Source organism: Ictidomys tridecemlineatus, chromosome 15 (assembly GCF_052094955.1).
Source record: "Ictidomys tridecemlineatus isolate mIctTri1 chromosome 15, mIctTri1.hap1, whole genome shotgun sequence".
NCBI classification, from domain to species: domain Eukaryota; kingdom Metazoa; phylum Chordata; class Mammalia; order Rodentia; family Sciuridae; genus Ictidomys; species Ictidomys tridecemlineatus.
In genome coordinates this window covers 17,004,053-17,020,364 of record NC_135491.1, presented here as the reverse complement: position 1 = coordinate 17,020,364, position 16,312 = coordinate 17,004,053, and the positions used below count along the sequence as shown (strand labels likewise).

At 44.7% G+C, this 16,312-nt stretch overlaps 2 protein-coding genes across 4 annotated transcripts in view; one reads left to right on the top strand and one right to left on the bottom strand.

Annotated features, from left to right (window-relative positions):
• Positions 1 to 549: 549 nt before the first annotated feature.
• On the bottom strand, positions 550 to 13,550 carry Thap8 (THAP domain containing 8). 3 transcript variants are annotated; one of them, XM_013366008.4, is made up of 4 exons: positions 13,285 to 13,526; positions 3,192 to 3,384; positions 2,530 to 2,931; positions 550 to 1,133 (listed from the first exon to the last, which is right to left on the bottom strand). In XM_013366008.4, exons 1-4 carry the CDS (start codon positions 13,365 to 13,367, stop codon positions 996 to 998), a joined length of 816 nt encoding a protein of 271 aa, XP_013221462.2. In that variant the 5' UTR covers positions 13,368 to 13,526; the 3' UTR covers positions 550 to 995. The 3 variants fall into 3 exon arrangements, with proteins under 3 accessions (XP_013221462.2, XP_040135451.2, XP_040135450.2); XM_040279517.2 differs by lacking the exon at positions 13,285 to 13,526 and adding an exon at positions 13,140 to 13,242; XM_040279516.2 differs by having other exon boundaries at positions 994 to 2,152; positions 13,285 to 13,550.
• A 170-nt stretch (positions 13,551 to 13,720) lies between these two features.
• Wdr62 (WD repeat domain 62) overlaps positions 13,721 to 16,312 on the top strand; it is a 39,675-nt gene continuing 37,083 nt past the window's right edge. The window contains exon 1 of the mRNA XM_021721208.3: positions 13,721 to 14,279. Coding sequence (XP_021576883.2) covers positions 14,103 to 14,279 — 177 coding nt within the window. The 5' untranslated portion in view covers positions 13,721 to 14,102. The remainder of the gene's footprint in view (positions 14,280 to 16,312) is intronic.

Below are 16,312 nucleotides of genomic sequence, written 5' to 3'. Positions count from 1 at the left end.
CTCCACTCCAATCATACTGGCCTCCTTGCTTTTCTGCACACCAGGACCTTTGCATTGGCTGTTCTTCCTGGAAGGCTTCCCCCAGGCCCTTGCGTGGTTCCTTCTCTCCTCTCATTTGGGATATTGTTTGCCTTTTCAGTGACACCTCTGCTCTATCTAAAATTGCACCCTGTCCCGGCCAGCCCCTTCCCCACTTTAGTTTTCTTCAGAGCAACAGTGCCCTCCTCCCTCCAATGCCTAGACATTAGGTCCTCTGCAGATCTGTTCTTGCCCTGGAACACCTGCCCACATATCTTACAGGTTGATTCCTCCCACCCAGGTTTGTGTTCAAATGCGGACTTCTTAGAGAGCCCTCTCCCCCCAACTTCCTCTCAATCATATTTTTTTTACATTTTTTTTGTAGTTGTAGATGGATAGAATGCTTTTATTTATTTTTATGTGGTGCTGAGGATCAAACCCAGTGCCTCACACTTGCTAGGCAAGCGCTCTGCCACTGAGCTATAGCCCCAGCCCCTCAATCATATTTTAATTCAGTTTTCATGGCACATATCAGTCAGAAGTGATCCAGTTTATTGGTACACTAGTTCACCTTCAACTCAAGCAAAATGTGAGCACCATGAGGGCAGGGATGGTTTTTAGCTGTGTCCACTGCCATGTCCCCAATTCAGCAGCAGGCTTGGCACAAGGTGCCAAGGGCTCTTTGGAACCGCTACAGAACTCTCCAAATGACTCCTTTTCTGCTGATGTTGTTTTACTGACTGCAGAGATTTGAGCTGGGGGTGGCAGGGGCCGGGTATCCAGGGGGATAAGGGTTTGGGGCCCAGTCACCTGCAAGATTCAAGGGATCCCTAGAAGTGGGGAGAAGAATCTAGGTACTTGGGGAAAGCACTGCTCCTCCCCAGGCATGGATGATAGGGCTGGGCCAAGCACATGTGTGATGGGCTCTCTTCTTCCATCTTGCATCTTCTGTCCCTTGACATTGTCCGTCCTGACCCTTAGGCACTGGGTGACTGGGTGTCCAGCTCAGGCTTGGCATCCAGTGTGGCAGGTGCAGGGTCTTGGGCAAGGACCACAGCTATGTCAGGCCCTCCACAGATGATGGTGAAGGTTTGGGATTCCTCAGATCCAGGCAGCTGAGCCATTCCAGGCAAAGAAGCAGTAGAGATGGGGAACAAAGGGGAGCAAGGAGGAGGAGATTGAGGAACAGACAGAAATGGTGAGGACCAACGGACATCAGAGAAGAAGGGGGTGTCAGAAAACAGAGTGAAATGTGATGAAAGACAGGGAAGCAGATGTGAAGCCAGAGACATTCATGGGAGAGAAAAGAAGTGTGGGGAAATAGGAGAGAGATGTGGAAGGACAGGGACATGGGGAGATGGATGTGAGTGTGGACAAAGACATTGATATGGAAGGCAAAGAAAGATGCAGATGCAGAGAGACATGGGCAGATAGGGACACAGGATGAATGAGTAGGAAACAGGGATTGAATGGGGACAGGGAAGGCAGAGAGAGTGAGTCAGCCCAGGGCAGGCTCCATGGAGAGCTCCAGTCCTGACCCAGCCCCATTGTCCCTCTGGGTTCCAGGCCATAGCCTCAAAGCCCCCAGGGGCAGTCACACTGCAATTCCAGCTGACTGCTATTACCTGAGAATATGAACCCTGCACTGCAAGATCTACTGAGCCTTCAGGAAAGATTAAAAGTGATTTTAAAGCACTGTTGAGGCCAAACAAATTATACCTAGAGGTCATGTCCAATCCATTAGCTGTCTACCTGAGACACTTCAGCTCCTTTCTGAGCCCCCCTCCTCTTGTCTCCACAGCTCTGCCTGGATGCTTGTCCCATCTAGGTAGGATTCTGAGTGTGTGGGTGATAGGTTAAGGCCCTCAAGCTAAGCCCTAATTTTTAAGCAGGGGACGGACATGGTCAAGCTCTGATTTTTCACCCTTCCCTCAACCAAAACAAAAAAATGTATGGATAAAGAGCTTTAGAGAGAGTGGGGGAGACCATAGTAAAAGGGTTGTGAATTTAAGCTAGACAGGGGCTGAGAAGAGAGCTTTCCAACAGGACAGCAGGGCTTCTTCTGGTGCTTTTGAGTCCTGGCTGCTTGACTTTGGGCAAGTTACTAGACTGTTCTATGCTGCAGCTTTTTCATCTGGCAAATGGGGAACAACAAGAGAACCAAGATGGTAGTGAGTTTTCAATAAGTTATTAAGTATGTGTCTGGCAGGAAGTGAGAACTTACTAAATATTATTCATAAATGGAGCAGCCATTACTCAGCTCCAACCAATAGTTGCCAGATTGAATTTATGTTTCTTTTTTGCTGAGCTGGGGATGGAACCCAGGGCTTCCCGCATGCTAGGCAAGCTCTGTAAACACTGAGCCTCATCCCCAGCCCCAGATTCTTTCCCCCACCGCCTAGAAAAACGAGCAATTTGGAAACCTGAATGAAATATTGGGATTCTTAAACATAGATGTGCAGGGCAGGCAAGACGCCCTGGACGCCAGTCCCAAGCCCCTGCGCCACTCACCACGCGAAGCTGGCCCTGGTGCGCCCGAGCCTGCAGGTTCTCCGTGCGCAGCTGCAGCGCCAGCTGTTCCAGAGCCTGGAGCTGAGCCTGGTGCCGCAGGTGGCGCCGCTGCAGCCTCCGCACCCGCCGCTGCAGTGCTCCCAGCACCGCTCCCAGTCCCGCCCGTGGGTGCTGGGTAGAAACTCCAGTCCTCCGCCCTGCAGGAGCGGAGGGAAGGGGCAGGGGGGTCAGGAGCACGGTGGACGCAGCCTTGGCGCTGTCAGATGCAGGCCCCAGCACCACTACGTGCACTGGGCCAGAGGCCGCAACCGTGGGCTCCCGGGGGAGTCCTGCCTCCTGTGGCGGGGGAGGAGGAAGAGGAGGCGCGACTGGCTTCTGGGTACTTCGGGTCCTCCGCGGGCTCTGGAAGACAAGGCATAGGGTGGGGATGGCCCTTCAGGGCAAGAGGCATTTCGTGGAGAGGTTAGGTCAGTCTCCAAGGGGGACTTCCCTGGGGTAAGATGACTTCAGCCAGGAACTTCCTAAGGAGAGAAGGGCAGAGGGGCAGACCTGGGGAAGGACTTCGCTTTGAAAGGGAAGGCCAGGTACCAGACTCTAGGAATTGCGTCCCAAGTAGAGAAGGCTGGGGATCAGACTCCACTCATTGGACATCCCGCACTCACCTTGGCTGGCGGCACCCGGGAGAAGATGGAGGGCACCGCGTCTGGCCGCAGGTAGCGCACGCCCCAGCGCCACTGGAAGCAGGAAGGTGTGAAGTGCTCACTGCACAAGTGCTGGTGGCAGCTGGGCACCCAGTGCTCCCGGCCCATGCATCGCAACCAAGCCTCTAGCCTGGGGCGGTCCTTCAGCGGGAACCTGCAGAGCCGTGGGATAGGAGGGTCAGCGCTACAGGTCCCCACCCACCCCTCTCTGAGGTACCTACTATACCTGAGATCCCTGGAAGTCTCTGTCTTCCATCCACGCTTTCTCTACCTCACTCGCTTCCCATATGTGGGCTCCACATCCAGAAACTCCCTCTCTCTCCTTCACGGAATCTCCCAGTTCTCCTGGCTGGGTTGTGGCAACAGCCTTCTTCCCGGTTTCCCTGCCCACCTCCACTCCCTACACTCAGGTTACTTCACTTGAACCTAAAGGAGTGGTCTATAAAAGCAAACATCTAGAGTAAGAGAGATCCTGCTGTCAAGTGAAAATGATTCTTCCACAACCATATGGCATGTGAGTGGGGGTTACAGGCTGAGAGATTTAAGAAACACCACCCGAATGCAGGATGTGGACCTTGTTCACAAAAAAAAAAAAAAAAAAAAATCAGTAAAAAGCCATTTCAAGACACCTGGAGAAAATAAAACAGAAATTGGGTATTTGGTAATTGTAAGAAATTAAATTTGCTAGGTGTGATAATGTATCCTTCTAAAACAGGATTCTGGCCAGACTTGGTGGTACACACCTGTGACCCCAGTTACTCTGAGATCATAGCTTTTGAGGAGGCTGAGGCAGGAGAATCACAATACAAGCCCAGTCTCAGCAACTCAGTAAGACCCTGTCTCAAAATTTAAAAATTTTAGCCAGGCTTGGTAGCAAATGCCTATAACCCCAATGGCTTGGGAGGCTGAGATAGGAAGATTGCAAGTTCAAAGCCAGCCTCAGCAAAAGTAAAGTGCTAAGCAACTCAGTAAGACCCTGTCTCTAAATAAAATACAAAAAAGGGCTAGAGATATGGCTCAGTGGTCAAGTGCCCCTGAGTTCAATCCTGGTACTGCCACCCCCCAATATTTTTTTTTTTAATTTTAAAAGGGGCTGGTGAGGGCTGGGGATGTGGCTCAAGCGGTAGCACACTCGCCTGGCATGCGTGCGGCTGGGTTGGATCCTCAGCACCACATACAAACAAAGATGTTGTGTCTGCCGATAACTAAAAAGTAAATATTAAAAAAATTTTTTTAATTAAATAAATAAATAAAAGGGGCTGGTGATATAGGTCCGTGGGACATACTCACTTAACATCCCTGCTTTCCACTCCCAGCACTGCAATAAACAAATAAATACAAAATAAAAGTCTTCTGTTAGAAAAACATTCTGAAATTTTTACAAGTAGAAGACCTGATGTTTGGGATTTACTTTAGGGTTTTTTTTTTTTTTTTGTTGTTGTTGTTGTTATTGTTGCTTCTTTTTTTAGGTCCTAGGGATCAAACCCAGGATGCCCTGTGTGCTAGAAAAGTACTCTACAATTAGCTACATTCCCAGCCCTAGGATTTACTTTAAAATGTGAGGCAAAAAACTTTGAGGTGTGTGGGGCAGGGAAGTAAAAAAAGACCAGCAAAATGTACTCTATTTTTTGTGTGTGTATGTTTGAAAATAACCTTTAAAGATTTATAAGCAACTCAACAATAATAAAAACACAACTTAACTAAAAATGGGCAAAGGACTTGAGCAGACATTTCTCCAAAGAAGATATACAAATGGACAACAAGCATATGAAAAGATGCCCAATATCACTAATGATTAGGGAAATGCAAATCAAAACTATGATGAATGTTACCCCCAACTATTGGAATGGCTACCGCAAAAACAATAAATAAATAAATAAATAAACAAATACAAACAGAAAATGACAGAGGATGCGGAGAAATTAGATCCCTGTACACTGTTGGAAACACAAAATGGAATAGCCATTATGGAAAACAATATGGCAGTTTCTCAAAAAATTAAAAATAGAATCACCTTATGATTCAGCAATCCACTTCTGGGTTATACCCAAAACAAGTGAAAGCAGGGTCTTGCACACCATGTCCAAAGCAACTTAATTCACAAAGCCAAAAGGTGAACATGTCAACTGACAGGTGAATGGATAAACAAATGTGGCACATATTATACAATGGGATATTATTTAGCCTCAAAAAGGAAAGAAATTCTGACATATGGTGCAACATGGATGAACTCTGGGACCATTAGAGGAAATAAAATAAGCTAGTCACAAAGAAGAATACTGATGCTTTCACTTTTATGAGGTCTTTAGAGTGGTCAGTTCACAGAGACAGACAGTAAATCGGTGGTCACCAGGGGCTGAGAGAAGGGGGAAATAGGGTATTGCATAGTGGGAATAGAGAAATTCTTTTTTTTTTTCTAATTTACCAACCAAAAAGTTCTGGAGATTGGTTATACAACAATAGGAATATACTTAACATTGCTGAACTGTACACTTAAAAATGGTTAAGGGGCTGGGGATATGGCTCAAGTGGTAGTGCGCTTGCCTAGCATGCGTGAGGCACTGGGTTCGAGTCTCAGTACCACATAAAAATAAAATAAAGATATTGTGTCCACCTAAAACTAAAAAATAAATATTAAAAATGACTAAGATGGTCTATCTTATATAATGTGCATTTTACTACAATTAAAAATAAAATTTTAGCCGAGCACAGTGGCACACACCTATAATCTCAGTAGCTCAGGAGGTTGACGTAGGAGGATCACAAGTTCAAAGCCATCCTTAGCAACTTAGCCAGGCCCTAAGCAACTTAGCGAGACCTTGTCTCAAAAATAAAAAATAAAAAGAGCTGGGGATGGAGCTCAGTGGTTAAGAACTCCTGGATTCAATCCCTGGTACCAAATAAATAAATAAAAGGTTAAAAACATTTTAGCAAGGGCCAGGGGTATGCTTAGTGGTAGAGTACTTGCTTAGTATGCATGAGGCTCTGGGTTCAAGACCTAGCACCATGAAACAAAAACAAAACATTTTAAATAGCTGCTGCAGTATATTGAGCTCCACAGAGACAGCACCAGGGCATATGAGAGCCAGACATGCACTAGGTAACTCTGTACCTTGCTGAGAAAAAATACTAAACATGGGCAAAGGAGATCCTAAGAGGCCAAGAGCAAAACAGCCTCACATGCACTCTTTGTGTGAACTTGAACTTGATAGGAGGAACAGAAGAAGCCCCCAGAGTGTTATTCTAAGAGTGCTCAGGAAAGTAGAAGACAATGTCTGCTAAAGAGAAAATGAAATCTGAAGTCATGGCAAAGGCTACAAGGACCATTATGAAAGGCAAATGAAAACCTCCCTCCCTCCTAAAGGGAAAATAAAAAAGAAGTCCAAGGATCCCAATTCATCCCAGAGGCCTCCTTCCATCTTCTTGTTCTATTCTGAGTATCACCCAAAAATCAAAAGAAAACATCCCAGCCTGACCATTAGTGATGTTGCAAAGAAACTGGGAGAGATGTGGACTTAACGCTGCTGCAGATGACAACAGAGAAAAAATATGGAAAAAAATTTATTACTGCCTATCAAGTTAAAGGAAAACCTGATATAGCAAAAAACAGCATTGTCAAAGCTGGAAAAAATAAGAAAAAGGAAGAGGAGGGAAATGAAGAGTAAAAGAGTAGGAGGAGGAAGATGATTCTAGTGCAATTTTTTTCTTGTCTATAAATCATTGAATTCCCCCTGTATACAACTCACTCCTTTTAAAGAAAAAAGTTAAACTGCAAGTCTCTGTAAGATTTGTTTTTAAAAAGTATTCGGTGTCTTTTGGTATAATTAACACACAAACAAATATGCCTTTAGAAAGTTTTGTCCTTGGGGTATTTTTTTATATATACCTTTATTTTATTTATTTGTCTGTACGTGGTGCTGAGGATCAAACCCAGGGCCTGACACATGCTAGGCAAGCGCTCTACCACTGAGCAACAACCCCAGCCCCTTGTGGTATTTTTCAATAGCTACTCACCCAGACTAGTACAGTGTGGGTTGTAGACCGGCATGGAAACTTAAAGCAGGTTCTTGTAGTGCACTGAACAAATTAGTTATACATGCAGAGAGTAGTTTTTCCATCTTCAATTAGGTCTAATGCACTAATGCAGCCAAATAATTATTCTGTTAAATGAGTACTGCTCTATAATTGCCAAAAGAAAGTTACAGCTATTTTGTTGACATTCTGAATGCTTCTAAATTCATTTTTAATTAAAAGAAATGTTTTTAAAAATGAACTAAATAAGAGCTTTCTCAGTGGGTGAAGATTATCTGATCAGACACCATCTAAAGGGACCCCACTGCTCCTGTTTCCTGGTGCTATTTGTCCCCAACATCTGTTCTTGCCCTCTTAAGATAGTAATACACTCTCTAGTCAGACCTGGGCTCAAGGCTATCCACAATAAAGACCTCATTTTCCAGCCCCATTTGCAGCCAAGGAGGCCACATGACTAAGCTCTGGCTAGTCTGTTGTATAGTAGCTGCCAGGAACTGTGAGACATTAAATGTTTATCTTAAGCTGCTGAATTTGTGGATGTTTTGTTATATAGCATTAGATAACTAAAATGTTCATTCATGTACATGAATCTGCACAATGTTTTTCATATCTATGACATTACTTAATAGTTAAGATAAGTTAATCTTAAGATTAACCAACATTAGCTGGGTGCAGTGGCATACACCTGTAATCCCAGTGGCTCAGGAGGCTGAGGCAGGAGAATCGCAAGTTCAAAGCCTGCCTCAGCAACTCAGTAAGTCCGTAAGTAAGACCCTGTCTCAAAATAAAAAAGGTCTTGGGAGGTGGCTCAGTGATTAACAAACCCTGGATTTAATCCTTGGTTAAAAAAAAAAAGAATAATTAACTAACATTAGTATTAAATATACTTAAAAGATACCACAATACACTACAATTGAAAATGGAAAATCAGTATCAATAACATAAATAGAGGCTGGGTCTGTAGCTCGGTGGCAGAGTACTTGCCTGGCATATGTGAGGTACTGGGTTCAATCCTTTGCACCACAAAAATAAAGACATGCTGTCCATCTACAACTACAAAAAAAAATTTAAAAGAAAATGTTTAAAAAAAAACATAAACAGAAGCTAGCCATAAAAAACATCAGAGTGTACAACAAGCGTCTTGAAAAATTGTGCTTTAGGGGCTGGGGTTGTGGCTCAGTGGTAGAGCGCTTGCCTAGCACGTGTGGGGCACTGGGTTCCATCTTCAGCACGACATAAAAATATAAATTAAAAAAAAGTTATAAAAAAAAGTAAGTTGCTTTTTAAAGAAAAAGAAGGAGGGAAGGGAGGAATGGAAGGAGGGAGGGAGGTTACCTTTAGGGAGTGGATGGATGGAATCGATAGAGATAGAGGGGTGCAAGACTTCTTAGACAAAACGCAGAGAAGGGAGAACAGCTGGATAAAACCACTGAGAGAAGAGCTGTGGCTCCCAAAGGGCAGAACCCAGGGCACATAGCCAGGGAGTATGGATCCCTTCAGCCTCTTCTGGGATCCACATACACCCATCAGCCTGTTCTTCCTGGACACTGCATGAGACCTAATGTAGCAGCACTTCCATCCCTACCCGCTCCCCAGCAGGGACTGGCAACTGACTACTGTAATATCCATTCTCTTCTTTTTCCTTAAAAACAAAACTCCAACTTTGAGGCTATAACCTGTCCTGCTAAAAGACTGCACTTCCCTGACAAATCTGCAATGGGGTGGGGGGATCATGTGGTGTGGGACATCTTCCAGATGCCTAACACAGAAAAGGGATTCTCAAATAAAATAAGAGTAGCTCACTGGGCAAAGAAGGAAAGCGAATTATCTCAGGAAGCCTTTCCCTAATTTGGTCTGGTTTTTATTCTCTCTTGTTCCTCTGGATAGCAACATTTTTTTAAAATTTATTTATATGTGATGTTGAGAATCGAATCCAGTGCCTCATACATGCTAGGCAAGTACTCTACCATCCCAGCTTCATGGAGAGCAACATTTATATTGAGTATTATTCATCTCTAAAAACCTACTGAAGGGCTGGGGATGTGGCTCAGTGGTGGAGTGCTTGCTTAGTATGTATAAATGTGAGAGGCCCCAGACACACACACACAAAAATAACTAATGCTAAGCAGATAGCAAGTGTTTGCCTTTTTATTGACTATTTTGGTTTTGCTGGTTATCTTGTCTAGAGCGTAGGGTGGCATATGCTGCCAGATCTTTTCTTCTTAACTCAAGATTTCTGCAGGGTGGTTAAATGAATAATTAATATGCTACATTTCCCAGCCTCTTTTTGTAGTTGGGGGTGCCCAATGATGAAGAAACCACCATTGGATGGGGTTTCTGGGAAGACCTTGTAAAGGGGGATGACTCAGTTTAGTTTTTGCTCTTCTTCCTTTCCCTTTTCTTCCTTCCAAGAATGGTAGGGCATATGGCTGAAGCATTGGCAGCCATTTTGGATAGAAGCCACATGTTAAGAACGAGAGAACAAAGAAGACCCTCATCTCTTGATGACTGTGGGGCTGCCATCCCAGGGCTGGTCTTCCAACCTCCATACTTGTTTTATGTGAGGAAACATATTGTTCAAAATTTTGCTGCCTCTCCCCACAAGAAGATTATACATCTCAGCTCCATGGACAGGTGGCTTCCCATATACTTGCTTTGGCCAAAAGAATGTAAGTGAAAATGACACAAACCACTTCTAAATACAAAATTTACCAGATGCCACTATACTTTCTCTTTTCTTTCTCCTACAAACCAGCAATATTCCAAGTAGGGACAGTTCCCTCCATCTGAATCTTCAATTAAGGCACTATAGAGCAGGCCCACAAATGACCTGCAAAGAACATAGCATGAGCAAAGAATAAATCTTTGTTATAGTAAGCTGTGGAGATGGGGAGTTTGCTATGCAGCGTAACTACCATGCCAATTCCTATGGCCTTCATAATTTGTTTAAGCCACTATTATTTCAGGATTTTGTTACTACCAGTCAGATGCAATTCCTAACTGATAGCCCCCCATTAGTGATGACTGTCACTTGTCTATGAAAGGGCCTAAATAGGAGCTAATGAATGTTCTCTTTGGTTGCCAGGCAGGCTTTCAAGTTTTCTGGTAGCCACTTCCCTCAATATGTTTCACCTTGTTTCCCACCTGGTACTCATCCCTCTCCTGAATCTCATCAGGAAATGCTCCTTCTCTTAACTTTTAGCTAAATGGCTTCTGTGAGACTAACTTAGGTTGGGCCTAAGGTGGATATGGACCAGACTGTGAAAAACAGCCTGAAAGTCATTGGTGGGTACCAATGAAGACATGAACTAATTTTTATAGCAACTTGCTGCTATGAACAGTTGTCATCCTTATTCTCATTAATATTATTATTACTTATGAAACACTTAGAACAGTGCCTGGCGTATGGGGTGCTACCCAAATTTGCTGCCGTTGTTGTTGTAAGGAAGGCCACAGTGGAAACAGGAAGACCAGCAAGCAGCTATCTCAGTCTCTCATTAAGAGAAAAGATGAATGGGCCAAGTATGGTGGCACATCCCACAATCTCAGCAATTTAGAAAGCTGAGGCAGGAAGACCACAAGTTCAAGGCCAGCCGGGATAACAGTGAGACCCTGTCTCAAAATACAAACAAAAAAGGGCTGGTCTCAATCCCCAGTGGAAGGAAGGAAGGAAGGAAGGAAGGAAGGAAGGAAGGAAGGAAGGAAGGGAGGGAGGGAGGGAGGGAGGAAGAAAGAGAGAAAGAAAGAGAGAGAGAGAAAGAAAGAGAGAAAGAAAGAGAAAGAGAGAGGAGAGAAAGAGAGAGAGAGAAAGAAAGAAAGAAAGAGAGAAAGAAAGAGAGAAAGAGAGAAAGAAAGAGAAGGAGAGAGAAAAAGAGAAAGAAAGAGAAAAGAGAGAAAGAAGAGAGAAAGAAAGAGAGGAAGAAAGAAAGAAAGAAAGAAAGAGGGGGAAGAGAGAAAGAGAGAAAGAAAGAAAGAAAGAAAGAAAGAAAGAAAGAAAGAAAGAAAGAAAGAAAGAAAGAAAGAAAGAAAGAAAAAGAGAGAAAAGGATCATGAATAACTTCTGGGTTGTATATGCAGTTCTTTAATGTTTGATCCCTCCCCTTCTATGAATCTGTCATGGCAGGAACAGATTAGTTGGGGTCATAGATTGGATACAACAGGGTCTTGCTTGCTTCTCCACAAGACACTCAAAACAGTTACTGAATTAATAAGCAGTGCCAGAGTGACATATTTTAAAAAGCAAATCTGGATGATTTAAGTTTGAAGAATCCTCTGCTCTCCTCTACTCTATACCGAAGTCCCTCAGAGGAAAGCTGGGACATGGACTGCTGGTTTCCTGGAGACTCCATTTGAAATTCAATAATCAAAACCCATCAAATAAATATCTACTGGACATCCACTATGTGTCAGAAACAGTTCTAGAGGCTGGGGACACAACATAAACAAGGGAGACAAAATTCCCTGGCTTTAAAGAGCTTAGTGACATTTTAGTGAGAAAGACAATGAATAAATAGCTAAAATATGTGATATGATAGATAATGATGTATTTAAAGGGAAATTAAGGTAGGAAGCAGACAGGGAGGGTTATGTGTATTGGAAGGCAATCACAATTTTACATAGGGTGGTGGTCATAAAGGCAAGAACTTTTCAGAGGGAATAACTGGCATAGGCAAAGGCCCTGGAGCAGTAATGGAGCCCTGGCATGCTAAATGAACATGGAGTAGGCAGTTGTCACTGAAGCAGAGAGGCAGGAAGGAGGAGATGAGGTTATTCAGGTAGTGGGGAACCAGCTCTTGTAGGATTTTGTAAGCCTGCTTTTTTACTCCATCAGATCTCATCTTGTTTTTTAGAGTAAGGTGTGGGCCAGGGGAGGGATCAAAGTAGAAGAGGGCCCTGAACTGGGCTGGGGTTGTGGCTCAGCGGTATAGCACTTGCCTTGCACATGTGTGGCTCTGGGTTCGATCCTCAGCACCACATAAAAATGAATAAATAAAATGAAGGTATTGTGTCCAACTACAACTAAAAAACAAATATTAAAAAAAAAAAGAGGGCCCTGAATGATTTAGGTCTAGGTTCCCTCTGGCTGTAGATGGAAGAGACTTGGTGCCAGCAGGGGTGAGAGTAGGGAGACCAGTGAAGAGACTATTAATAGAGTTAAGTTGAAGGAGGGAGTTAGACAAGATCAGATTCTGGATAGATTCTTAAGGGAGAGCCAACAGGATTTGCATATGGATAGGATGAAGAATATGTTCCAGCCTACTTAGGCTAAGATGACCAGACAAACCTGTACTCATTTACCATAGCAAAGAGGGAGTTTGCATACCAGAGAGTCTTGCCAAACAAAGGAAAACATAACATCTGGGTTTGGAGGAAGAGTTAAATTCAGGTGAAATATAAATGAAGCAGTGTTTAGATAGGTTCAAAGCAAATCAGAACTCTGTGCAAAGGGATCAATATTAGGTCTGGATTGCAAAGTGGGACTAGGTCCCGTCTCCTTGGAAGCACTAAAATTTAGATAGCTGTGGAATATTTGGTCTGGATATCCCTTTTCTGAAGCTTTAAACCTGGGCTATAAATTGAGACCGCTTTTCTCCATTCCCCCTCCCCCTGGGTGTTGGGGATCCAACCCAGGGCCCTGAGCTACAATCTCCAGTTCTCCCTGCTATTTTTCTGTGTTGGAGATGACTTAGCTCCTCCAGAGTTAGCTATTAAGATAGGAAAGACTGTGAAAGGTTTAGGGAGATAATATAAGAAGCTCAGCTTCAGATATATTGAGGTTGAGATGCCTCTAATAGAGTGGAAATGAAGAATGGACATTTTAAGTTATAGAACCTCACCTTTCCTTACTCTCCCTTTTCTACTCGTTCAGTTCATTACTTGTGTCTACCTCTGCTGTTTCGCCCATTTTCACCTTCCTACACCCCTCCTGCAAGACCAGATGCCAAAAACAGCTGCATTTCTCCTTGGGCCCCGCCCCTTCCAGGCCCCGCCCCCTAAAGCCCCGCCCCGCGCTTGCGCTCACTTGTAGAAGCTCACTGGGCGGTTGTCTGATCCCAGTTGGCCCGCAGTGTTAGAGCAGTTCGGAGCCCTGCAGTATTTGGGCATGGCTGTCCAACCCGGTTGCTTTTTGCTCGGTCAGAGTCCGCACTTTACTCCTCGCCGGGAGCAGCCGATTTCCGCCCCTCCCGAGCACTCTCCTCCTGCCTCACGTGACATCCTCGGTGTCATGTGACAGGGGTGTGCTGAGCCGGCTTGCATACCAGGTGTCCCTCCGCGTTACCACTGCTACACCCTGGTCACATGGTTGGTGAGGAAACGCAAGTATATCTACGCAAAGCCGGTTCTACGCCACTCTAACCTTCATCACATGTTTAGGGAAAGGCGGCGTCCTAGGGTTTCTGAGCCTGCGCCCACCAAGTCCTCTGGGCCGGCAGGCTCTTTCCGCTCCACCCTAAACCAACATCGGGCGACTGCCATAGACCGGATAGTCGTCCCGGTGGCAGCAAAAAGCAAAGGAGAGGGCTGTGGCCTTAGCCTAGTACAAGTTAATCACTGTACATTCCAAAGAATGAGAAAAACAGTTTGAACGAGAAGCCCCAAAATGCTTGATCAGAACCGAATAGATTGGCTGCAGACCCGCCCTGCCTGGTACTCTGGCTCCGCCTCTTAGCTCCTATTGGTCCTGATCGCCGTCCGGCCGCCCCGAGATTGGCCAGAAGGGAAGCTGCCGCGTCCAATGGGCAGCGCCGCCGGCTTTCCCGCGGCTATTCACTATTTCAAGTGGGTCGTGGCGGCCGCGGCGGTTAAAGAGCATAACGGTCGCTGGTCTCCGATGCGACGATGGCTGCCTTAGGGCCGGGAGGCTACGCGCGGAACGATGCAGTCGAGAAGCTGCCATCTATCATGGGGGGAATTCCAGCGCGAAGAACCCAGTCCCCCCCGCCCCCTGCCCCACCACTCTGCCTCCGGCGGCGGACACGACTCTTGACGGCGCCCGAGGACACCGTGCAGAACCGGGTGAGAAGCTGCTCGCCCTGTCCACTCCAATTTCAGCCTTCTTTGGGCCGCACCCTGTTCATCCCTAAGCTCTTTGGCCCCGCCCATCAGTTCCCGCCTATTGGTCCCCTCAGGTTGCTCCCTAGCCCCGCCTCATCACGGAAGTTCCGCCCCCTTTGAGCATAAGGCTCTTCCCACTTTCCGCTGCCTCCTCTCTTGGGTGCTGCTCTTGGTTCTTGGCTCTACCCTCAATATTGGAGCGTTCTTGGGGTTTCTTCGGATTCCAACTCCTGGAAAAGCATTTTGTTTCTACAAATCACTGCCTAGACCCACCTTCCTGGATAAGCCCCCATTCAATCACCTTTAAACACTTCTCGTCCAGTCACCTGCCCCATCTCAACTTGGTTCTACTCTGCATTCTCTCATATCTTGCCTTCTGCTTCCTTTTCCCTAACTAAGGTGGGATTCTTATTCCATATTCCCCCTCAAAACTATGGCAAGGAAGTGAATAATTATTTCTAAAATGTCAGCAGTGCGGCTTGGGGAGGAGGGCGTACAGGATTTTAGTCTCCTAAATTCTGAGACACAGAAACACAGAAAGGAATTACTTTAGAGTAGGTAGAAGGAATTCCCTTAGCACACCAGCAATTTAAGGAAAAAAAAAAGTGCTCTTTAACTCCTTAGGCACAAAAATCTGTTTTTATAAAATGGAGATAACATGGGGCTGGGGTGGTGGCTCAGTGGTAAAGTGCTTGCCTAGCATGTGTGAAGCACTGGGTTTGATTCTCAGCACCGCATATAAAGAAATAAAATAAAGGTTCATTGACATTAAAAAAATATTTTTAAAAAATTAAGAAAATAAAATGGAGATAACAACCATATCACAATGTTGAAGGAAGATGAAATTGTAACTGTGACCTTCTTGACACAGAGCCTAGATAATAGGTGAATATGTGGCAGCTGCTGGTGTATATTATTGCTGCTTTGTGGGTTTCTGCTGTCTTTGTACTGCCTACTCCTGGCTGCATGATTGTGGGCAGGTGGCCCTTGCCCACCTTTCTGTCTCTACCTCCCATGTCCTCCGTCTCCCCAAAGTCCTGTCAAACTTCCTGATTGCTTTCTATATTTTATTTATTTTGTAATTTGTTTTATGTATTTTTATGTGCTGAAGATCAACGTGTGAGGCAGGCGTTCTACCATTGAACTACGACTTCAGTCCCATATTGTTATGAGGTGACTGCTCAGAAAACATACTGCTCAGAAAACACACTAAGTACGAATTTGAAACAAATAAAAGAATTTTATCTCTCTTTTCCTGACCAGGGACACTTCTGACAGAGTCCGAGTGGCTCTCTGAAAGAAGCACCTCAAACTGTTTGTGGTCGAAATATTTAAGGAAGAAAACCACATCCCATGGAATTTTGCAAATTGCAAGCCAGCATAGTACAGGGGCTGAGAAGGCAGTTAGCAGAGCAAATACAGACCACCATATCCTGGGGACTTTACATTTGTGGGCACACAAAGTATAGGTGGGTGCACAAACTGCAGAAAGACAATTTTTTATCATCTTAGAAATAGCTTAACATTATTTATTATATAACACATCACATAATCCTATTATTTAATATTTCATAACCTATAATATATAATTTATAATCTTTATTGATTAAGCTCAGACCATAACAATATACTGCCTGCTTTCTGTTTTTCTGGAGCTCCAAGTTCCTTTCTGCCTCCTAGCACTTGTGGTGGGTGAATCCTCTACCTGGGCTTTTTGCTACAGTCTGCCTGCCTGCCTGGCTTCTCTTCTCTCAGTCTCATCCTTGAGTATTCCTACTCAGAGAGACCTTCTCCAGTCTCAGTCTAAAGCAGACACCTGCCTTGATCTCTTATTAAGTGCCCTATACTTCATTGCCCTTATCATATGTGTTCATGAAAGTGTTTTGTGAGCTCTTAAACTTGTATGGGAGAATAACAGTAGTAAATACAAAGAGGCAGTATAACAAGGTAATTAAGTGCACAATCTCTAGACTCAGACTGCGTGAGCTTGAACA

Bases quoted from the DNA above. Each gene is read 5' to 3' on its own strand.
- Thap8 (XM_013366008.4), bottom strand. From the start codon at position 13,367: ATGCCCAAATACTGCAGGGCTCCGAACTGCTCTAACACTGCGGGCCAA. The intron at 3,385-13,284 runs GTGAGCGCAAGC...ACGGCTCTGCAG, and splicing joins CGCCCAGTGAGCTTCTACAA to GTTCCCGCTGAAGGACCGCC. The intron at 2,932-3,191 runs GTGAGTGCGGGA...CTTGTCTTCCAG, and splicing joins CCCGGGTGCCGCCAGCCAAG to AGCCCGCGGAGGACCCGAAG.